The 24288-nt window shown below is 42.9% G+C and overlaps 1 protein-coding gene across 6 annotated transcripts in view; it reads right to left on the reverse strand.

The window, feature by feature from the left end:
- Positions 1 to 24288, reverse strand: part of DGKI (diacylglycerol kinase iota) — a 281008-nt gene that overhangs the window by 46026 nt on the left and 210694 nt on the right. For 5 of the 6 annotated variants that reach the window (XM_073322101.1, XM_073322083.1, XM_073322075.1 and 2 more), the window contains 6 exons: positions 22430 to 22509; positions 20115 to 20159; positions 13419 to 13488; positions 11700 to 11740; positions 9775 to 9902; positions 9212 to 9337 (listed from right to left, as the gene is read on the reverse strand). In XM_073322101.1, the coding sequence (XP_073178202.1) occupies positions 9212 to 9337; positions 9775 to 9902; positions 11700 to 11740; positions 13419 to 13488; positions 20115 to 20159; positions 22430 to 22509 (490 nt within the window). The remainder of the gene's footprint in view (positions 1 to 9211; positions 9338 to 9774; positions 9903 to 11699; positions 11741 to 13418; positions 13489 to 20114; positions 20160 to 22429; positions 22510 to 24288) is intronic. The other variant, XM_073322112.1, reaches the window with a different exon arrangement.

Raw genomic sequence — 24288 nt, forward strand, 5'->3', positions numbered from 1 at the left:
ATTCTCTCTTAGGGTACCAAATAGAAAGATGTTGCACTAAAGCTGATATTCCCATTTGTTCCCCTGCCTTCCCTGCTATAGAGTTATATTATTCTCTGTCACAGACACATCTCCTTCATTCCACCAGAAAGAGCTTGAAAGGAAAAAAGGATGAGAGAGAGAGAGAGAGAGAGAGAGAGAGAGAGAGAGAGAGAGAGAGAGAGAGCGAGCAAGGTAAGTCATCTATTCTACAATTAGGACAATTAGCCAGAGATAGAGAGGAGGATTTGTGACTGCTCTGGCAAGCAATGTGGAGAAAACAGATGCACCCTGCTATCTCTTATCTGTCAACACAGATTTCATCTTTTAAACTCATTCCAACAAAAACTTACATTCTACTCAGAAAACTCATTTTCTCTCCCTTATCTGCGGACAATATTTGGAGGGGATTTTAAAACCAAATTGCAACAGGCTGTCTCTGTACCAGGGCAGTCGAGTCCTTAGCCAATCATGCATTTGTTCTGTTCCTTGGAAATCAGCTCCAAGGAGAGGTTGGAGGCTGGGTTGTTTGCATTTCCCTTCAGAGAGCGAGATGCCAATCAGCCATGAGATCTCCCTAAAGAAGTCAATTTGTAGTCTCATGTTGTGTGGGTGTGCTTTGCGTTTCACTATCTCCCAAAACAATTTGTTAGCAGGGCAAGTTTCCTCAACTGCTCATCATATGCTGAGATTTTACAAAATCATTAAGAGCCTTCATTTCCAGAATCAGGAAGAGGGAGAAGAAGAAACTAAAATCCATGCCAAATCTGTTCTGGCGGGATCCACTCTGTCTAAATTATTCACTTAGAAGAGGGGTGAAACGAGCTGGTACAGGCCAGTACTGCGTACTGATCAGAAGCCGGTACCAGCCTGTACACAGCCCATGTTAAAGAGTTGCCACAGCAGCACTTTAACGTCACGGCCCCTTTTGCCTCCCCCATCAGTGGCCCTGCCAGTATGGCAGGGCTGCCAACCGGGCGAGGGAGGGAAGGGGCAACAATGTTAAAGCGCTGCCGTGGCAAAGAACGCTCCTTAAATGTCCTTTAATGTCACTGCTCCTTCCCTGTCAGCGGCCCCGCCGGTAGGGACCCTATTGGCAGGGCCACCGATGGGGAGGCAAAAGGGGCGATGACGTTAAAGCGCTGCCACGGCACTTTAACATCATTGCCCCTTTTGCCCCTCCCCAGCCACCGACGGGGGTCGGGGGGCGGCAAAAGGGGCAGCTGCCCCGGGGCCAGTGATTTAAAAGGGCCTGGGGCTCCCAGTCACCACCACTGCCACCGTGGCAGCTGCCAGAGCCCTGGGCCCTTTTAAATCACAACCGGAGCCCTGGGCGGTGGGGTCCGGGCAGCGCAGATGGGCAGGCTGGGGAAGGCTGACCCACCCAACCCCACCCCTTCCACCTGAGGCCCCGCCCTTTATGGGAGCCAGAGCCAGCCCCCAGACTGTAAGAATTTAATATTATTTTCACCCCTGCTTAGAAGTAGGGATGGTGGGAAATACTATATTTAACAGTATACAGAATACACTGTATTTCCATCATATACTGAAGGGCCAGAAACACAGATAGTCTTGTCAGATCCAGCAGCTTTCATTACAACCCCTTAGCACCTCAGTCCCTAAACAGCAGGAGGCAGAAGACCTACTTCCAGAGGAAAAAAACAAACATAACTTGTCTTGCAATCTTTTATGCAAATAGGTTTGTGTCTATGCAAACGAAAAAGACACTTTCATTTCCTTTTTAACCACATTTATTAACAGCAGAAGAGGTGGCACAAGACTGATTTAAAGTTCAGTTATTGCTGGAAAAAGTCTGTCAAAATGATGATGTGGGACTCCATATATATTGGGTCTCAATTACTTTCATGGAAATTTTACTCTGTTAAGTCAAAAAATGATTTCTCTAAATGCCAGTCCTGATTAGATAAATCAAGACCCTGACACTGTACTGACAGGTGGTGCCAAAGGCTCACCCATTTCTGGGAACAAGTGATTAACTTGAGTGCTTTCTGCAGCATCTGTGATCTTTCTGCTCATTTCACAGACTCAGTCACTCATTAGGGACAAAGGGCCAGTAAAAGCTCCTAAAAGTTTATACTGGCTGATGCCTCAGAAGCCCTGCTGGGAAGAGCTCTCTTGTATCCAATAAGATATACCATGATGTACATCACTGGTGGTTGTTGCCACAGTCTGTGTTGCGAGATGAATTTGTGCCGTGGCATTCTTAGTTCTATGTCACCAGAAAACAACACCATGATCTTCGTGAAACCAGTGCTCACTACAAGACAGCAGGAGAATGGCTGAGCTAACTCTGAGCCTTTCAGAATCCTAAGTTCTGACTGGTTATTCCTGTCATGTCTTCCTCCCAGAAATGGGGGCTGAATGGGAGCAGACAGGGAATTACAGCTCCCGGATGCCCAAACACCCAAAGGTCTGTGTTTCAAGTTGGTCCTCATGGGGGGTTTCCTTGCTGACAGAGCCAAACTACCAAGTTTGAGATCTGAACTGATTTCATGAAAATCAAAAACAATTTTAAAATAAAAGGGGTATGGTCAGAGCCAGTCCTAGGCAAAGATGTGGTTTGGTGCCCTTCCTTCCCACTCGGTTCCCAATCTGTGCAGCTTTTCCCTTCAAAATGGTGTTCCTTTTTCTGCTCAGTTGTCCACATGAGGTGCCTTTAGTTCTCAGCCATGCCCTGGATTGCGTTTTATTCACCATGGTGGTGATTAAAGGAGATCTTGAATCATATGGTGTGAAGGAATTTGGTGTGGCTCTGCGGGGCACAAGAATAAGCCAAAACAGGGACACCACTCTGGAGAAGCTGAAGAGGGACTAGGTTTGCAGAAATGCCAAAGTTGGAGAGGACTGGTTCAAAACTGGCCTGCAAGTAACTGACCAAAGCAGTCCAGACACATTTGTTATCATGCCTCTTTTGAGGTAGAATTCTGGATCGGCCCGTTTATCATGTGCCTTCCCCACTGACCTTGGGGTAAGCTTTGTAAATAGTAGCAGAAGCATCAGGCATTTTTTCCAGGAAAATTTTACAATAATTGGACACTGAAATCAGCATACTAGAGTATCAGACACAGATAGCTGCAGCGGCTGCCATTAAGAAACTCCTGAAATCCTATGGGCTGCAGCATCCCGAAAAGCAGCACAAAAAGCTGGGAGGGAGTCCAGAAACCATACTTCTTTCTGCAGTCAAAATGCAAAGAGACCAAGTTTCCCTGAGGAGTGGTCCCTTTTATCCAGAGACATCTACCTCCAGTACTGCAGTATGAGGATTGTTCTTATACATAGTTTACTGTACTAAGAAAAAAAAACATTATATATGTATATATATATATATATATATATTTCTTTACTTAAATCAGTACAGAAGAAAACATCAGAAAGATTCTGGCAACTTCTACCAAGGCTTTGATTTTGCAAACATAGGGATCACAATGGAAGAAGAGATTATTTTATACCATTGTATTTAGCCAAATATTCAAAAATTCTTGTAAAGCCTTGCTATTATTTCTCAGTCTATAAGCCTTCATTGAAGGCATACAGTGAAACTTCTGAAATTCCATTCATATAGTGCTGGGACTGTCTCTGATTTCCATTGTTTCATGGTACATAGAACTATTCAAGAAAAATAAGGCCAGGCAGAATTCCTGCTTCCGAGTACAAAACCAACTGTGTTTGGATGCAGTGGAGAATACACCAATACACCTTTTAATCTCTCTCCCTTCCCTTCCTTGGTCATCTTGGGAAAGATGCTAAAATGTAGGCCTTCCTCATATGCCACATTAGGGTAATGAGAGTGGTCCCTTATAAGCTATCTTGTTAAGAGTGGAGGGCAATGCAAGAGAAAGAAAGAGAAGACCAACAGATGGAAAAAGAGGATGAAGTAGAAGGGAGAAGCAGAGAGAGAGAAAGAGAGGGAGGGAGGGAGAAATTCCATGTCATCATGCTATTGTTTTTAAATTACATTTTACATGAGAAAGTATATGTGGGTGAGCGGGTGACACGTTGAATTTGTGTGTGTCACCCTCTAAATGTGACTGGGTTGAAAGCCATGACTACACTCACAAATACATGTCTATGATCTTAAACAGGCCTGGAAAATCGGTTTCTAGGGGTGAGTAAACTGCTTCGATAAAATAAGAATATCCCACTCAATCTTTAAATCGGCACCCAGAGTTTAAACAGAATCTGAACCAAACAAACCTTTTAGTGTGTGGTGCTGAAATACTACCAGACAGACTATCTGGAAGTATTTGGGAATGAGTTTTATGATGTTTCATGCTCAGTTTTTCAAAAGTAAGAAGCATAGTGAAACATCTGAAGTTTTAAATGTTTATCCAAAGCAAACCTCTGGACCTCCTCAGGTGCACTCATCACTAGCAGCTTGCACCACACATTTTCAAACTGCACATGGCCTCTTTACATTTTCATAATCCTGTCACTGCACAAACATTTCTCTCTCTTTTCACATCCAAACTCACTTGCCTGATGCTCCTCTCACCTTGTGCTACACCTCTCACCTTGTGCTACAATTTTCTTTTAAAAAACCCTTGTAACATTTGTACTGCCACTCTGATTTCCTCAGAAATGAGCCAATTCCTTTGGTTGTCATAAAGCACTTGACCTCCAGCCTCCTTTTTCTCCCCACTCGGGCACTCAATTATTATTGCCTCATAAAGCAGTGGCTGTGTGATATTACTGGCTAATTAATGTCCACTTATTGTGAAGTGTTGCTGCCATCTTCAAGCCCCTGTAAGCCTTTTTTTTTCTTCTGTACAACTTAACCAGATGGTGTGCTGGCCAACCTTCTCCCACCCTTCACGAGCCATGTACTTTACTCAGATATCACATCTAACAGCTCTGGACACACAATGCCATTACAGCTGGGTAGATGTTAGACAAGTTGCTATTAAATACCCTTTCCAGGGGACTGAAGATGAAGGAGTTTGGTTCTCTCATTCAGCGTATCACCAACCTCTATCAAGTACTGGTTACAGTTCACATCTTCCCTTTTCAACACTCTTTTTTTCCTCACCTGCAGCAGCTAATATGGCAGGGGTGGCCCAACTATGGCTCGGCTCTTTTACAGTTAAAGTGCAGCTCGCGGAGCCCCACACACCCCTCCCCTATCAGACTGGGACAGGGGGAGCTCAGGGCTTCTGCCCTGCAATGGGGAGGGGGATGTCTCAGAGCTTCAGCCCTGTGGGAGGCGCCTGCCGGGGCTTGGGGCTTCAGCAGGAAGGGGGAAGAAGCCCCGAGCCCTGGCAGGTACGCTTGGCTCGAGAACTTATGAAAATTACTGTATGCGGCTCAGAGAGTTGGTGGGTTTGGCCACCCCTGGAATAGGGTAACCATCCTGTGGCCTGAAGGTTTAAGCGAATAGACATGAATGTTCCCTGATGACAGACCAGCAGACAATGCTCTAATGATTTCAGTAAATATTTTGAATTCCTCACATTGCTATGCGGCCAGAGAACAAGCACATCACCTCTGCATTCCACAGATGGTCTTCATGGACCCACCGAGACACACATTTCAAGAGAGCATGCCTAAATCCAGCTCTTACTAATGAGAACTGGCAGCTCAAAGGTGGTTTTGGAGTTAGGAGGTGGGGATAAAGTAACATCCTTGTTTGGTGCATAGTCTTTCACATCCTATCGTATGTCCAGCCAAGGACTGCTAAGAAGCATTTGATCAGATGACAAGCAATTACTTCAACGAGACAGCTTATGTGCTTAAAGTTAAGCACCTAATTATGTGCTTTGCCAGACTGAGGCCAGTGTTCAACACATTGCAGGATCAAGCTCGTCCCTCCCCCACTCCCCCCATAGGCAGAACATTTCTCCAGCCCAACCCTCTCAACAGAACATAGAGTTTATTCATTCAGAAAACCTTTTTTTCAAATGTAACTACAGGAAGAATTTTAGCAAGCCAGAACACAACTACTCAAAGAGGAAAATTTACAGAATACAGGGGATACCTCATGTCTTGCATGAAGTTCCATCAGATCTTTTAATAGCTACAAGTGATCAGAGGCCATGTTTTACCTCTCATCAGCAATACCGTACAACACCTCCAGCTATACAGCACAATATCCCTTAGCACCATACTAGGGCATTGGACCAGCATTCGCTCTGGAGGAGGAAAAAGTGCCTTCAACTGATTCACCAGTGCCATTTTCTGCAGTACTCTGGGTTTTCCTTGGAGGTCTCTTTTTCAAGCACTGACCTGGACAGACTCATCTTAGATCATGAGAGCAGACCACATCCAGAAGGAGTATGGCTGACGGCTGTTTGGAGTGTCCATGGAATAAATATATACCACCCTTTAAAATGCTGTCAGCCTTTTTGAAAATACAGGGACAGTTGAAAAGACAAAGTATGTAAACAAAGAGATGCCTTGAGTCTCTCCAGTCTGAGTGAAAAGATCTATAGAGAGAGAATCTGAAAATAATTACAGTGCTTGGCACTGATCCTACTCTTAAGCCCTTGGAGGGGAAAGAGATTTGATTTTAATGGTTCCTAGGCAGGGGTCTTTGTTAGAGAAAATTAATTCCCCCCTTGTTTTTAATTAAGTGCGCTTCACGTGAGTTTATTTTCAGATGGCATCTGATTAATGATATTTCAAGGTTTTCCTCTACTCCCTTTCTCCCTACCCCTTGATATGGAAGAGTTGTTTGTGGCCAGTGCTAAGGACTGATTGCTAAAACATTAGCACAGTAACCGGGAGTCAGGCTCATTTTACAGCTGGTGAACATAGGCCCAGAGAGTTTAAGACCAAAATTGTCAAAAGTGCCCGCTAATTTGGAGGTCCTGCAGACAACAGTTGCCCTTCACTACACAATCCTGATTTCTTGCTAGAGCAGCTGCATCCTGTACACTGAATAAAGCAGGGGGAAATTGTACGTGACCATATAATGTAATTCCAGGTTCTAGAGAGAGGGTCCTCTAGCGGTTATGGAACCTTCTGACCCTGTAACCCGAGCCTATCTCCATCCCACTCTGCTCCTATGCACCCACCCAGGCTCCTTCTTCCTTCCCCCTTCTGTTCCTATCCAGCCCACACACTGGCTCCTTCCCCACCCATTCTGCTCCTATCCATCACCTCCATCCCCTTTTGTTCCTGCTCCCTCCCTCTCTGTGCCGATATACGCTCCCACCCACTACCAGCTCCTAACCCCTGTCTCCTCTGGTCCACCCCTTTCAGGTTCCTGAAACCTGATCCCTCTGCTTCCACCATTTCTCACTCATCTGCTTTCTAGTGTGGATGTTTCCTTCTCTTCCTCACTGCCTGGATGTAAGCAGCAGAAGCATTCAGAGCACAGGACAATCTCCCGGCTCTAAGTTCTTTATGCGTGGTACTGCAGTGCCCCTACTCCCGCCAGCAATAGCAATCACAGAAAAAGTCATGCATTGAAGCATGCTCAGTATGGCCAGAATCTTTGGATAATTTAGCTGCTAGACTCTAACAAGTCTCTACTGAGCATGTATAAAAATTTTCCAGAAGTTTATAAGGTGGCTGAATTTGAGTGAATTTTCATGGAAATGGCAAAAGGCACATCTCTGGAACCAGGATGACTAAATTTCAAGTCCCTGATCCAAAGCTAGAGTGTCTCAATGAAACAGCTGTAAGATTTTTTTGTAAAAACAGGCAAAACAAAGTACTTTCCCCTAATCTTCCCCAGTCTGGGAAACAGCTGAACTGTTTTAGCTGGAACTTTAAAAAAAAAAAAAAAAAATCTGAGGCAAACTCCTGTTATGGAAAATTCCAGCCCAAACAGTTAAACTTTGACAACGTTCTAAGCCACTGAACACAGGGTCCTATAAGTATCAGGTAACCTTAACAATAGGCGGCACGACCAGCTGTACCTGCAATAAATGAATCTCTCTAATAAACACCATTGTTGTATCTATGCAAATGTTTCTTTACACATCACTTTAAACAAAATCTGTCCTCACAGCTGTCAGAACATTTTTCACACCTAATTAACTTTATTCCACTTGGCCAGGGATTACATTACATCATTCTAATTTCTTTCTGCTTCACATGCCCCAAGTTTAAGGCCCTACATTCTGGCCTGGGTAAAACTGCAGGCTCTCCCGAGCTGTTTAGCTTTCCCCCTGCAATATTCACAGTCCCTATCATTCTGGGGAGCACAAGATCAAGGCCAAGAACTGAACCAAAATCTTCCCATGACAAGGCAGAGTCTGTGTGATCTGTATATGTAATTGCTCTTTCCTCAGGCAGACCTCGCCTTTCTTCCTCTCTCCTCCCCCTTTCCCCCCAAATTGCGGGTAACTGGAAATGTAAAGGAGAATTGATGTAAACCAAACTAAATCAGTTGCTATAGTAAAAAGCTGAGATTTTCAGAACCAACAAGGGAATTCTGCAACCCTCCTCCCATTTTAGTTTCAATGGGAGTTGTGTGTCTAAATCCCTTCATTAGTGTTTGAAAATTTCAACCAACAGGAACAAGCAGTTGGGCTCCACTTCTGCAAAAATTGGGGAGGATGGGGAAAATGAAAGACACATGCACATGCAAATACACACCTTTTATGTAATATGAGTCAATTAAGTCTGGGGTGTAGCCAAAGAATCATCTCACTGACCCTCCCCAAAGCCTTAAACTGGCCCTGAACGTCATGGTGTGATCACAGTGGATAGGAATCTGTTATATTGTGGAAGTGGGACAGCAAAATTTTGTCTAAAAACAGCCCCAAAATGCTAACCTTGGCTCTGAACCCTTGGAAGCTGTGGCCTATATTTTCAAAATGACTAGTGATTTGGAGTGCCTCCATTTTGGGGTGATCAACGTGACACACCTTAAAGGAGGCTTTTTGCAGAGGTTGAGCATTCAGCTTGTTCTGAAAACCAGGACCTTTAAGGTGCCTCCTGTTTTGCAGCCAAAATTTGACATATCCAGAATCACTACTCACTTTTGGAAATCTGGACCAATGTTATTAAGACTATGGGAGACTGAAAGCTGGAGAAAGAAAGGAAAGGAAAAGCAACTGACAGAGAAAGAGGATGAAGCAGAAGGGAGAAGTGGGGGGAAAAAAGAAAGAAAGACTCCATTTCATTCTGTCACTATAACCCACTACATTTTAAAAGACCAACTAAAAGTTGTCAGTCGTGATGGTGATGGTGCAGCATCAAGCAGAGAAATGCAGAGGGCTCTTACTGCAGCATGTGTGTCTGGCTGGCGTCCTTTTGTTTGTCAGGTACCTCGTAGTGCGGGGAAATCTTGCCAAGGCCACTGTCGCTCAGCATCCGCTTTCGGACTGCAGGGTTCCACCGATCCGATATTCTAAAACACAAGGAAGGAAGAGAAAGAGATGAATTCCTCAGAGGCTGCTTTTCATTCTCCAATTTGAAGCTCCCTTATACTCATTTATTTGCAGTACTTTTCTAGCTGGATTAGCCCTACACAGCTCATTGGGAGGAGTGAGTGTGGGCTTTAATTCAGTGTGAGCATATATTGATCAGCCAACAGGACAAGGGGAAATGGAGACACTTCATTGTAACTCCCAGGTTCACAGGTCAATTTAAGACCCCATGTACCAGTATCTGAACCTCAGCGCCATAGAGAAAGAGTTTGTAATTTGATCAATGGATCTGTTCACCCAACTCCTTACTTTAATATCTGCCTTTTCCTCTTCCTACTGTCGAAGCGCAGGAAGGGAAGTGCCCACACCTAGAAAAGCTGCAAAGGCCAGAGCCCAGCCTGGGAAAGGAAGTGCTTACCCAGAGGCCTGCTCCACTACCAGATCAGGCATTCCCGGCGGCGTCCCCACCTGCTGTGATATCACCAGCTCTGGGTCCAGGATAAAAATCTCGTCCTGCGAAATTTCCGTCACAAAGTGCAAATGTTCCTTTTAGAATGAGACAGAGAGTCAATAATGAGTCACCAGCAATCTGTCAGGAGGCCAAACTGACTATCAGAAAGCTAGGTGAAAATTGGCCCATCCTGCAGGCAGGGCCAGCTCTAGGATTTTTGCCGCCCCAAGCAAAAAAATTTTGGCCGCCCCCGCTTTTTTTTCATGCTCCCCCACCCCCGGCTCTGCTCCATCTCTGCCCCTTCCCAACCCTTTCCCCAAATCCCCGGTCCCGCCTCCTCCCCCAGGTGTACCGCCCCTAGAAATGTTCCGCTCCAAGCACCTGCTCGTTTTGCTGGTGCCTAGAGTCGGCTCTGCCTGCAGGATTTCCCCCTCCACCTGCAGCAAGTATCAATTCCGCAACAATGCTTACAAGTCTGGTTCCACCTTGTCTCCATTGGTCTCTATTCTACGTTCCACCAACAACTGAGAAACACCTCCTGAGAGACAACTGAAAGATCCACAGAGTCCGCTGACACTGACATTTGTGGCTAGACACTCTTTCCAGTGTTCAGGATTGAGGGCTGCCCAGAAAGCCAGAACTGACCTTGGCACAGAAGAACATTTCGGAGCCTGGTGGGACTCTCCCAAGCCATTTTATTTCTTTTGTGCCTTGTTTGTTTGTTTGTTTTGTTTGTGGGGGTTGCATCTCCATTACCACTGTCCCACTCCTTCCAGTTCCTCAGAGATATAGAAGAAGGTTCAATAATCCCCACCCCTTTACCGTTCTGGGAAGTTCAATATGAGTGTGAGGGAGAGTAAATTTGCAATCTTGTGCTCAGTGGAAACATCATGGATCCTCACTTTCAGCCCCAAAGAGACATGGGGGAGGAGGGAGAGAGCAAACCCAAGGGCATCTATAGCATCATAATGAAAGCTATGCAAAACTCGGTAGGTTCACATCCCTAGAGGTTCAAGCCAACATTTTATTTCATCTACTTCACCTTGCTTGTGAGTTTTCAGGTTCTCCAAACCTTAAAGTAAAACCTCATCCAAGCAGTCACCTGGCATTTTGTCAAAACAGCAACTTGTGTAAAGACACCCCTTCTCAGATGATCCACAGCAATTGAAGCTGGGACCCTCTGGTCTACAAGCATGATCCTCCACGGCTCAAGCTACAGGACCATCTCCATCAACCTGGAGACAGTAGCAGACTCAGGAGACTTTTTGACATGGTCCAGAAGAGGGACAAAGACACACCTGACCAGTGTTTTACAGTTGCATGATTGTGATGCAAAACCATTAACTGGTTCAACCTGATTAAAAACTAAGTCCAGGGTCATAAATTATTCTCACTCTCAAATTGGAAATAAAACCTGAAACCAGTGGAGTTTGTTAATTGTTTTCTCTTTCTTTGTGAGCATTTTATACAGCTCTAATCATAATTCACAATTTGTAACATCGTAAGTTCCACAGCTATCGAATGTCATTCACAGAAGACTAGGTTTTCAGGTTTGTTATAAACAGCAGAGGATAAACTGATAAATATTCTGTTTGCACACATATGTCCTTAGAAATAGAGGATAAGGAAGAAGAATGAAGAAAACTATTTGAACATTAAATTGCTTGTAGATAGAAGGGCAGATCTTCAGTGGGTATAAATCTTCACTGACTTCAGTAGAGCTATGTCAATTTACACCAGCTGAGGATCTGGCCCAAAATATATTTCAGTTTTTCATGAGGCATCAGCAGAACTTTAAGACACACAGGAACAAATACAGATAATTCATTTTAAGCTGTATCTGACAATGCTTTAAAAAGATCTATAGAAACAGTGAATGAATGGAAATTTACCTGAGATCTGTCAATGCGGTAAAAACGATCAGCAGAAGTTGCTGCAAGAAAGGGAAACAGCAGAGCTGTGTTAAAGAAAAAGATCTGAGCAAAACTGAATCCACATTGTAGATTGGACTAAATTCAGCCCTTGGGTAAAGGCAACTAGAGGAGTCGTGCCAGCTTTTCATGAGGACTAATGTGGCGATTTTAAAGGCAGAGTTTAACAAAACAAAGGTCATGGTACTTTATTAAAAAATCCAGTCACAAACAATATCACACACACGGAGGGAACTTTAAGGGTCATTGTGAAGTTTAATATATTTTATAATAATAAAAATAATAATATCACAGCTCTTATATAGTGCTTTTAGCCGTAGATCTCAAAGCGCTCTACAAAGGAGACAAGTAAAAGTCTTTCCCTGTGTTGTTAATAGCGCTCAGTAGATACTGCTAAACAATTTATTTGTTCTGACTATATACATATCTGCCCTTGTTTCCCCCCACTTTCTGCTAACATTTCCAGCAAATGATTTTATTGGCAGGAATGTTCACTGAAACAGCAAATTTTAGGAAAATAATGCAAAAAGTATGGAAAGCAAATTTCTGGTATGATTGCCTCTTATTACAAATCTGAAACCTAAAACAAAAAGTTGCCTTTCATTCAGGGAACAAAAAAAAAAGCCCATACGATATATGTGTCCAACCATATCAGCTCAATTTTTTATATCAAATAAATCAAAATGCTTGTGAACAAGCTGCAGATCAAATAATTGGCTAATAATTTTGAATTGAAAATAAATTCAAGAAAATTGCAGTCTGTTCATGGCAAAGGTGAAGAGAAAAAAAGGGGGAAATTATTGAGTAAATTATCTGGTATTATTTTCCCCAGTTCTATTTATGAAAGCAGCTTAGATTATTAAAATTGAAAGCATCTGAACTGTCTACATAGTTTTTCACCATCTGTGCTATCTGTTTACCTTATGTAAACTTACTCTGGGCAATGAAACTACAGACTGGCTAGTTTCATTCTGAGGTTTTTATGCGGTAGCATTTTGCTGCTGGGTTTTAATTTTCAACATTGCAGAGGAAAGTTGAAATCCCAAAAGACCAAAGATGAACCAAAACCAACAACAACAAAACTTGTCTTCAAAGGCAATTTCAAAGGCCTGCTATGAACAGATGCAGCCATACTGGGGTCAAAGTACGGCCAGGAACAACCATGTTGTTTCTTTCAAAAAGAGCAGCCAATGAGGAGGGTGCATCTACACAGCCCATGGCAGCGAGCCTCCTAGCCCAGGTCGACAGACTTGGGCTTGCTCTACCATACTAAAAACTGCTGCGTAGGGGTTGTAGCTTTGGCTGGAGTTTGGCTCCGAAGCTTAGGGATGGCGGTGTGCTTCAGAGCCTGAGCTGCAACTTAAAAGCACTATCTACGCAGATATTTTTAGCGCAGTAGTCTGTCAGCCTGGGCTGGGAAGCTCACTGCTGTGGATTGCCACGGGCTGTGTTGATCTGGCCACAGCAGGCACACTAGTCAGCCAGGCCTCTAGCCACCCACAAGAGAAAGCTCTTGCTCCGCTTCTGAGAAGGCAAGAAGAGGCACCCTTCTCCTTCTTACCTGCCTAGCACAGCAAAGGGCAGCACCGGGCCTTTAGGCTCATAATTTTGGAAATACTAGTCTCTCAATGTGTTTCAATGACAAGACCTGATCATAGTGCCAGAGGCAGATACACTTACCATCTAGGAAGCACCATCTAGGAGAGAGCCTCTGAACAGAAAGTACTCGTGGGAAGGAACCTTCCTGATCCTGGGTGCAGGGGAGGGAAAGAACATTTAAAAAAAAAAAAAAAAAAACTCTTTTGTCTAAAACTGAATTATTTACCCATTTATTTTTCTTTGCTGACTTTACCCTAAAGGTAAAAGCTAATTAACTTAGTCCCACTTTTCTAGCTGTCAGTTCCTGTGTGCAAAGCCATCTTCTTTGCCAGCACCAATCATATCCTTTGGTATCCACTCCCTTCAGCTCAGAGGTCTCAAAAGCCCAGTACCAAAACTAGCTAAGTCGCCTACTATGTCACATGGGAATTAATCATTTACAATGGTGGAGACGATGATGAATATTGAGAAGGGAGGTGTCTAAAAACAGACACAGGAGACAAACAAACATGTCAGTAAGGATATGTCTACACTGCAGAAATAGGTGTGTTCTTAATCAGGTTAGCTAACATGGGTTAAAATAGGAGTGAAGACACAGCAACTCAGCTTTTAACTCCGGTTCAGAGTTTGAATGGAATCCTGTAGGGTAGCATGGGATTGAACTCAAGTGCTAATCTGAATTAAAACCCAAATTCACTGCTATTTTAACCCCAGATAGATAATGCAGGTAATACCATACTTTATTTTTTGCAGTCTAGACATGCCATTATACGCCTGTCTTCATCCTGATCACAATGCTTGTATGTCCTGTCCTTCCCTCCATCTATCTTCATATTTCTAGTCTGTATGCTCATTAGGTTGGGGACTGTGTCTTCCTCTGTGTTTGGAAACATTAGCACTTTTGGGTACCACTGTCATTTGAACAAATAACAATAATCCACTAACACAGTGGTTCCCAAACTAGGGGTGCCACTTGTTCAGGGAAAGCCCCTGGCAGGCCAGGCCAGTTTGTTTACCTGCCGGGTCCACAGGTTCGGCCGATCACGACTCCCACTGGCTGCGGTTCGCCGCTCCAGGCCAACGGGGGCTGCGGGAAGGGCGACCAGCACGTCCCTCGGCCCACAGCGCTTCCCGCAGCCCCCATTGGCTGAGAACAGCGAACCACGGCCACTGGGAGCTGCGATCGGCCGAACCTGCGGACACGGCAGGTAAACAAACTGGCCCGGCCTGCCAGGGGCATTCCCTGAACAAGTGATGCCCCTAGTCTGGGAACCACTGCACTAACACAACCATCCTTCTGGCTGAAGAGAGATTCCTCTCAAAGCCTGCCAATTCCACTACCAGAACTGCCCAGAGGAGAATTAATAAAGAGAAATAGGAGGCTTCCCCTGCACAAAAAAGCACCAAAGAGCTGAACATGCTGGCCCTGCAGCACTCTCAGCCTCACCTGCACTGAGGAGCAAAGAACCCAAACTCGGATCCACTACAAGGTGCTGTGTTGTACTGCCACTAGACCAACAGGCCAGCGGATTGCAACACTGTGCTGAATGATTTGCCAGTGTAGGAGATGACCCGGTCCAATTGGTCATAAGTGAACACCCAAATTTCTGTACATTTAGGGCCAAATTCTGCTCTGATTTACATCTAGAGCAAAGATGTCCAGTAGAGTTGCATGGAGTGTAAATCAGGGCAGAATCTGGTCCTAAATTAGAATGCACAATGAATAAGGACAACAGACTACGGTGGGTGCATGCCAGGGTGCAGGGAATGGGGATAGGTAACAGCACAAAGGGGAGGAAAGGCTCCATTTGAGAAACAATTGTTTTACATGGAAACCAGAGCAAGCTGATAGTTTCGTTTTGTTTCAATTATTTTTTGTTTAAAGATCCAGCACCAGAAAGCGAGTTACAGCGTCACAGACTATAAAGACAGGAGGGACCATTATGATGTTCTAGTCTGACCTGCAAAACAACCCATAGAATTTCACCAAGCAGTTCTTGCATCAAATCTTTAACTTCTATTTGAGCTAGAGGAGCAGTTCCCAGACTTTTCAGGAAGGCCACCCACCAACTACATCTTGTCTTTTTTTGTGACACACTCACGGTCCAAATTTGTGGGCCCAAAATCAGGCCAGCATCCTTCTCCTCCTCTGCCACCACTACATCCTCCTCTTTGCCCTGCCAAAGGGGTACCAACCTCTCACAGAAGCACCTTCCACCCTAGCACTGCAACCCTACTGCGGGCCCAGTGCAGAGGAAAGGCGCTGGAGTGGGGATAGGAGAGTGAGCACACCCCACACTCACCCCATAGTGGCAGCTCCTGTCCCACATGGCTGGGACAAGCTTCTGGCTCTGGGCATTGCAACCTGGTGCATGAGACTATAGCGCCACTCAGGTTTGGCCCAGCCACCACTCCGCCATGATAGAGGAGCAGCTGGGCCAAATTTGAGTGGGTGGCACTGTAACTCTGCATGCCAGGTTGCAATGCCCAGAGCAGGAAGCTAGGCCTAGCCCCACGGGACAGGAGCTGCTGCTGCAGGGTGAGTGTGGGGCAGGCTCACTCTCCACCACCACCACCACCCCAAGACCCCATCTCCACATTGGGCCCAACCCATCTCCAACCTCCCCATGACCCACCATTTGGGAAACACTGAGCTAAAGTATATTTTTTAGAAAGACAACCTTGATTTAAAGACTTCAGATGATGGAGAATACATCATACCCCTAGGTAAGGGTAATTACCAGTGATTAATTACCTTCACTATTGAAAATGTGCAGCTTATTTGGAGGAGGTGAATGAGGCTGCTTAATACACAAGAGGGGAGCTATATTAGGTATAGAAGGTAACATAATGGACCGTTTCACTTTATTGTTCACAAATAAGACATTTGGAGCTTTAATACAGATACTGTCAAGTACTTTGTTCATTTAACAGTTTTTAATTTTTGTGGATTTACTTGCCAATATTTGTATCATTTAGAAATGTGGAAATAACATTTATTCCCCTGTGGATAGTTTTATTTTTCCTGCTTTGCAAATGATTATTTGTTTTTCATCTATCTGAAATATTTCTGTCATGTTGATATCCAAGCATTGAACAAAATTTGGAAGAAACCAAAGAATCTAGGGGGAAGGGAAATGGTGTTTCATCCCTCCATTCCCCTAGGTTGCAGAGCTATGCAAATCAGGATGCTCAAGAATTTGTTGGTTTTTTTGTAAATTCTTAGGGAAAATCTCAGAGTGACCTGAATGAGGTTTTACTTTCAGCTAAACTCTAGATAAATTAAACTTCTGGTTGATCAAATCACAAGTCACATTTCCATATATTAGTGGGTATCATGCACTGCTTCTTCATTTATCTAAAGGCATTAGATGCTTCCTCAAAACTTGGAGATTTAATAGGGTTATTCCAGTACTGCACACATACACACATTCCCTGTTATTCTTGGTCAGCAGAGTGCTTGCACTCTCTAGGCATTGTTTACAATAAGCTGTTCCCATGATTAGTGTTTAATGTTTTGATGGACCGTGTCTTTTGTTTCTCAGCCAGGTGGATGCATATTAGTTTGGCACGAGGCAACTGCAAGTTGTTAACAACTTTCTTTGGCAGCCTACCAGCTTTTGTAAGATTCATCTTATTAGCTTCTGCCTCTGGGCTTGATTTGTGCTACCTATTATTGGCTTCCTTTCCTGACTATCCATGAGGAAAAGGAAAAGGCTGCTCCAGACAACTTAAACAATGTTTCGGTGCACTCAAAGATATGGCAGTTTGCTCGGGTCCGAGGAGCAAACTCTTGCCTGAGTTGCTACAGGTTCACAAGTTTCACTTGATGAAAAACTTCTTACACATATTACCTATATCCACCTCTACTCCCCAGAAAGTAAAGTTGTCTCAATTCACTCCCAAACTTGCATTTTACTGGTCTCTAAGTCCTGCATTCATTTATTGCCAGTGCTTATCTGTCGTCCCTTCTTTTGTCTTTGGTCACCATACATTTCCTTTCTTGCATCCACTGCCCTATGTTTGAATACAACTGTACACATAAGTCCTTGAAGAGACATGAGGAGAAGGAAAGCAGAAACTCCACACTCTGTTTATGTGCATACTTATGAGAAGACTTGGCTTAGCGGTCTAAGCATCAGGTTTGAAACTCATGGAAACGTAAAGCTCCCTGGAACCTGACATCTGTGGCTAGCAGGACTGACTCAGCTCTTACCCTTCCGAGTGCCTCGCAAGTAATTGGAAATAGGGATAACAGTAACCATCTTTCTTCCATCTCAGCTTGTCAGAGAAATAGTATGCCTGGTTTATAGAGTTTATTTGTTTGTGTGAGTGAGTGGGTATGCTGTGTGTCTAGAACTTATTGAGGGAAATTATGGCCTAGAGGATTTTTTTGGATTTACTAGTGTGTGTGTGTGTGTGTGTGTGAGTGTGAGTGTATACTACTACTTACCCTTCTATAGGGTGAGGACTAGAGTAAAAGAAGCAGGGGATGAAAATGAGGAAGAATCTAAGGTTATTGATGTGTATCAGAGGGGTAGATGGGCTGAGGACAAACTGAAGCAGACATGGGGTCAGATCCCTGGACCCTATCAGAAGATGCAGTGGAAAGGATAACATTGCCAGGTGGAAACTCAAATCAGAAATCTGCATGTGCTTCCTCCATTACTTCACTGAGGGCAGGCCTGCCTCAGAAGCTAAACCCAGATGGGCAGGTATCACTCATATGAGAATGCATTAAACATATCTGAGGAACAAACAGAATGAAAAAAAATCTTGCACCAATTTTTGAATTTGCAGTGAGCTCACTGATAGAGTTTATGCTGACTCTTCTCATTTCCAACTGCAGAGGAAGCCCAAGAGAGAAATGTAAATGTTTATAAGATTTAAAAGTGCCTGTGAAACCTTATTAGTGAGACATGAAGACAATTCTATCAGCTGAAGCACTTTATCCTGCTCTTGCCCTGATTTCTCTTCCTTTCCATAATTTATAGTTGGTTGCCAACAAAATATGGAGCAGCCCCCAAATTAACCTGACAAGACAGTTTGTAGCAAGAACCCACTGAGAATACACAGATGCCGGAACAATCAAGGATAAACAAGCACAGAAGACAAAACATAAAGGCAGTTCCATTCAAAATGAAACATCATAAAGTACTGATAGAGGTTTCAAGCTGACTTGCACTTCCAGAGCCAGTTAGGCGATTCATTTATACAGAGCTGATAACTACAGTTAGAGCTACCTCAGTGCTGCAGGGAGGATGATCTCTGACACTCCACACTTTGGTTACTCTTGTTTGTGCCTGCATATACATACACACGTAGTCCAGCGTTTTATGTCCAGCTGTTCCCTTTGTGTGAAGCAGCCAGCAGCCAGTCAGGGTAATTCTGGATATGCACTCTTCTATAATGAGCTGAATGGAATAACTCTCACCATTTTATTGTCTAATCTATAATGCTCTTATGCTCAATACTTGGAAGTGGCTGACACAAATATCAACAGTATGATGTTGAAATTGGAAGGGGAACAACAGAACCAATACACAACCATTCAAAAAAGAACTTTCAAAATCATTTTTTTCCAAATGTACATTTTCTATTAGTATCTATTAGGGCTCAAGCCATATGTTGGGGATTGTGTCTAACTGGAGTCTATGTCACCCAGCTAATCACTGATCCTCAAAAAATAATCTGTTCCTAAACCATAATGGTCTCGTAACTACAATGTACTTGAGTTCTGTGACGTATTTAATACCCTCAGTTCCTACTGATTTCAATGGGAGTTGGAGACATTAAACCCTTAAAAGGATGCTCAGAACCTTGCAGGTTTGAGCCCTGTGGTTTGGATTCTATCACAGTAAATCTTTACTATATCATTACTAATCCACTGCCAATGACAAATTAGTTGAGGAGACAATAAAGTTAATCTCAGGTGGGCAGTCCCAGTGATATATTCTATTCAAATCCCTGTTTTCAATTTTAAGGTGGTACAGTGGACAGAATGATTAATTCCAAGAGAGCATTTCCTAATACAGAACCAGATAAAATACCCCGGGCACAGTACCCCATTTATCGCATATGACAACGTAGTTAAGAAATACATACTGGAGGCCTAATTTTCAAAACTGGCCTTCTAAATTGCAAATACCAATGGAAACCATGCTGCACAGAATTCTGTTTTATGGGCAAAAGAAAGATTTGCATGCACAATTTAGACAACCAGCTTCTAAAATGTATCTGTGTGAATCAATTTAAAGCTGGGATAGATGCACATTCTGATCTGTGTGGCGCAGTGGTTATGAATGTTCCAGGATTTCTGTTTTTAATCTCATTGACATACTGTATTATTTCAGGCTACTGGCTGTGTGAGATATTATATTATTGTTCCATTTATCAGAAAAAGTGAGAGTATCTATTCAGGTTTAGCCATTTGTCTTACGGGACAAACTCTTCAAACCACTAATTTGAGAAAAAATGCAATGGTGTTCCAGTACAACCTTCATTATGATGTTGTGCCAACCCAAAATAATTTTGAGACCAGTTCCATAATCCAGGGTTTGCAAGAGAAGGGGCTGTCTTGTGAGGATACAGAAACTCATCTCAAACTTTGGGATACATGGTAATTTAAGGCTAACCTCAGATACACCCTCTATTCAAAGTCCAGCTTCATATCGGGGGAGTGTAATCTGAATTCAAACATCATATTAACTCCTTGCTGAGACTAACTTTTCTCTACATCTTAAAGAATTAAAACAAGACGTGCTCTTCATATTTTACCTGGTAGTGAACTCTCTGCATAGAAGAAGTTACCGACTGCAGGTCCTAATGTGAGAATAAAAGAAATGGCAATGACAATGAATCCAAAACCAATTTACAAACTCCACACAAGAATTGCCCGCACTAACTCCACCCAATTTATTTATTTAGCGTGTGCAACTCCACCCAAGAACAGGGTAAAAAACACACAAGAATTTTGCAACTATTTATTCACATTTTTTAGAGTATTAGCTTTCATCATGTTTGCAACTCTTTTGTGCTCACTTCCAATAAGTATTCTAGCAAATAACTCTTCTGGCTGCAATGCTCGCTCACTCAGAGGATCTGAAATTAATACTGAGGATATTTGTGGAAAGCAAATTTTGCATTTTGAACCGTTTGGCCCAGAAACCCAATTCTTAGAGCCCTGTGAGGATACAAAATTTGTATCTGCATCTGATCTGCGATCCGCAAACATGGATATTTGCATCTCTGGATATAAAAACTTCTAAGAACTAACATATGTTCATCCTAAGAGGGAACAATGACGTACCAAGTGACCTGTGTTGCCCTATTAAAACAGCTCAAATTTAGAATATTCACAACAAACTGCATGCAAACAAGAATTATTAGCATGCTTTTCAACAAATACTTTGGAATAATTTTTAAATTTAAGGAAATCACAAACTATTCACAGATTCTTTTCTGAGGTCTACTACAACCTAACCTCAGGGAAGACACAGCATAATGGTACCAACAGCAAGTTCCAGGGAGCTCTTTTATTGTAATAGGCACTCTGTCCAATAGTCTAGGCCCAGGATATGACCTACCATAAAGGCAGATTAATCACTGGCCCTAACACAGGGGAGTCAACGGGCATAAGCTTCCTCCATCTTCCTGTGAGGCCTGCCAAGATAGCAAGTGTGGGTATGAGTGGGAGTCATTGTACACTTAGTGGGGCCTCCACTTTCCAGCCTGTGAGTAAGTAGGTGGGGAGGGGGTAAGCCTTGGCCCCAGTCCATCTCCTCCCACAATGTGCTAGCCAATGGAATTCAGCCAGCATAAGCAAGGGAAGTTAGAGAACCAGTTACATAGTTCCCCCATAAACTGGAGCCAGAGATAACTCAGAGTCAAAATTTCTTTCCAGGGCTTTTCCATGCTGAGTGAAGCTACTTTCCATCCTTTACCCAGGGCTTTGAGCACACGATTAATGTAGGCTGTAATTTATAATCTGATGGGAAATGTCCTCCAAATCCTCTCCCTGCATCATCACTGCCAAACCTGTCTCCATATTAAGATATAGCACACTTCAGTTTTGTAGTCCTGAAATGTTGTTTGCATTTTAAGAGCTCCATTTGCTGATGTACACCCTAGCTAAAATTTTAAAAATAAGTGCCTAATCTTAGTCTCCTGAATATGCATTTAGCTATCTAAATAAGTAGCTTTGTTTTCAAAAGGGCTGAGCACTATAGCAGCTCCAACTGACTTCAAGGGGAGTGGTGGGATGCTTAGCATTTTTGAAAATTGAGCCAACACCTCTGGTGCCCTCAATATGGACCTGGGAGCCTAAATCTGACTTCTGTTTTTGAAGATCTTGGACAAAAATAACAGAGAGTCTGATTAATAAAACACCTACCAGAAGGTAAAAATAAAGAAACAGCTGTTATATCACATTAATGAGAGTCCATTATCTTGGTTCCTAAATACATGTCTATTTTAAATTATGTTGATTGTTGCTTACTGGAGCATTTGGAGATTCTGTCTTCGAGACAGAATGTAATGTTTAATCAGCTCTTAGGAACAATTTGTCAATAGAGGAAGTGCAGCACTTTTATTAACTACATGGCCCCCAGAGTCAACAGAGGCTTCTGGAAATATCTAGTTCATATTTGGCATGCTCATAGCTTTACCACAGATATTAGCAGAGTCACTTCCATATAAATATTACATCATTTGCCTAGTCAGCTCCATTTTGCTACCATGATATCATTGAAGGACCCACATTGTTTTTGCAAGATTCATGGGGTGTCCAGCTGTTCTGATCAAATTCCAACATCAGTAAATATAATCCACCTACTACCTTTCATTCCTTTCTTTGCTTTAAATTGATAGAGTATTCTTTCTCTCACTTCCTGTCCTCCAAATATCGTGCAGTGCTGCTCATGAATTTATAATGGCTCCCATGTCCTACCCCCGAGAAGTTTCCGTTTCAGGAGCAAGCAAAGCGAAGCGTTTCTTATACATTGTGTCTATAGCTATAATTCTATAACACACTCGGACTTGAGAAAAGGATGTCATAAATCAATAAGCAATAACTGAAATTCTCACTGACTCACCTCTTGTAGCCGGTCAATGTACATACGACAGGCCTCCAAGTCACAATCTCCTCGTATAACTATAATTCCCAGAGGGATGGCTGGGGGGAGCAAAAAGAACCCTTTCATTAAAATCACTCGCTTTCCAATGTTAAACAAACATTCTCAGTGGCATTCTCCTTTTACTCCCCAATGGGATTTTACTATCTAACTTTTAACGTCCACTTAGAAACCTGACCCTATTTTCCCTTATCCATTTTACCATTTTGTATTTATCCAATCATCTGTTTTTCTGTGTTGCTAATGCTGCAGGTGCTAATATGGCTACAGTTTGTTTACATCCTTCTTTGTCTGCCAACATTATCAATTATGTTGACACAGCAAAAGGAACAGTATCCCAACAAAGGAGTCATTCCTGTTGAGTGTTTTGTTATGCATTGCAAAAAGCTGTGATTATTTTTTGAAATGAGACTCTGGAGCACTTTAAAAACAATTTAAAGTCAATGAAAAACAAACAACCTTGGAAGCCTAAAAGTTACAGCTATTTTCTAACCATTTTTCTTCCACTGACCTCTGACTCTTTCTTTTTTTAAAATCTGTTTTGCAGCTCGGCACATTGATATGAGATTGTAGGGCTGTTTATGATCTCCAGCCTGGGCATACTGATTTATTAATGTAGGTCTATGACTGATGTTGATTTTATATTTCTGCATTTTATTTATTTTAGCAGAAAAACAACTGAAGCATTTGTATCAGAAAGAAAATCTGGCAACAGTTGCATGGACTTTGTGATGAGATACAAGGGAAAAAAATTTGTTCAAATTTTGAGATAGCCAGTCTTGACCGCTGATCCTCTAAAATAGACATTAAGCATTCAGAAGTTATGGCCCACCAGATTATAACTAGAGAGGGTAGAAAATGATCTGTCGAAACATTTTTCAATGAAAAATGGCTTTTTGACAAAAAAGAAATGTGTTCACACCTCCCCTCGCCCCCAAAAAATCCACTTTTGCAGAAAAAAAATCACAGTTTTGTTAAAAACTCCAAAACTCATAAACCCCAAAATGTTTTCCCTGGTCCTGGAGGCATCACTTTTAATGGCAGAAGGGAAGTTCAGTCTCTGTAGCTACTCTGTTCTTGGACCCTTCAATGAGCCTGCAAATGAGGGTACTACCTGGCTTTAGTAGGATCTCACCAAAGAAGCAGGAGAAGGGAGACTCAGAAGTACTTGTATTTCTAAAATGGACTCATTTAATAAGGTCTTACCTCCCACTAGATAGGCTTTAACCAAACAAAGCAGCAGCAACTGGGGAAGCAGCAAAGCAACAGCAGGAAGAGATTAGAATATTCATAGGAAATATTCCAGGAGAGGATGTGATCCTTATCTTCATAAACAATTTAGCTGATTGGCTAACAAGGAGTCATGTAAAGTTACTGATAACAGTAGGGTAAATTGAAAAACTAACTGTGCTGGAACAGCAGCTGCTCTTTAATTCAAAAGGACTTGATTAAGAGGGACCCTGGCATGTTTGCCTACTGAGGAGCTCTTCATTTTGATAAGTAAAGGAAACAGACAATGACAAGAGATAATGAGGAGAGTCTTCATGGTTCATAAAAAGAAAAGGAGGACTTGTGGTACCTTACAGACGAACAAATTAGTCTCTAAGCTGCCACAAGTCCTCCTTTTCTTTTTGCGAATACAGACTAACACAGCTGCTACTCTGAAACCGGTCTTCATGGTCCATATTCCCCTGGCCCACTGAGGCAGGTTAGAGAAGTTTAGCAATCTCAGGCATGGAAGGAAGAGTTCTGCAGCATTCAAGCTCTGCACAGGGCCTACTGGCCAACACAGACCAGAGCCGTGGCATTAACACCATATC

The sequence above is a fragment of the Lepidochelys kempii genome, chromosome 1, assembly GCF_965140265.1.
Source record: "Lepidochelys kempii isolate rLepKem1 chromosome 1, rLepKem1.hap2, whole genome shotgun sequence".
In the NCBI taxonomy this organism is placed as follows: Eukaryota; Metazoa; Chordata; order Testudines; family Cheloniidae; genus Lepidochelys; species Lepidochelys kempii.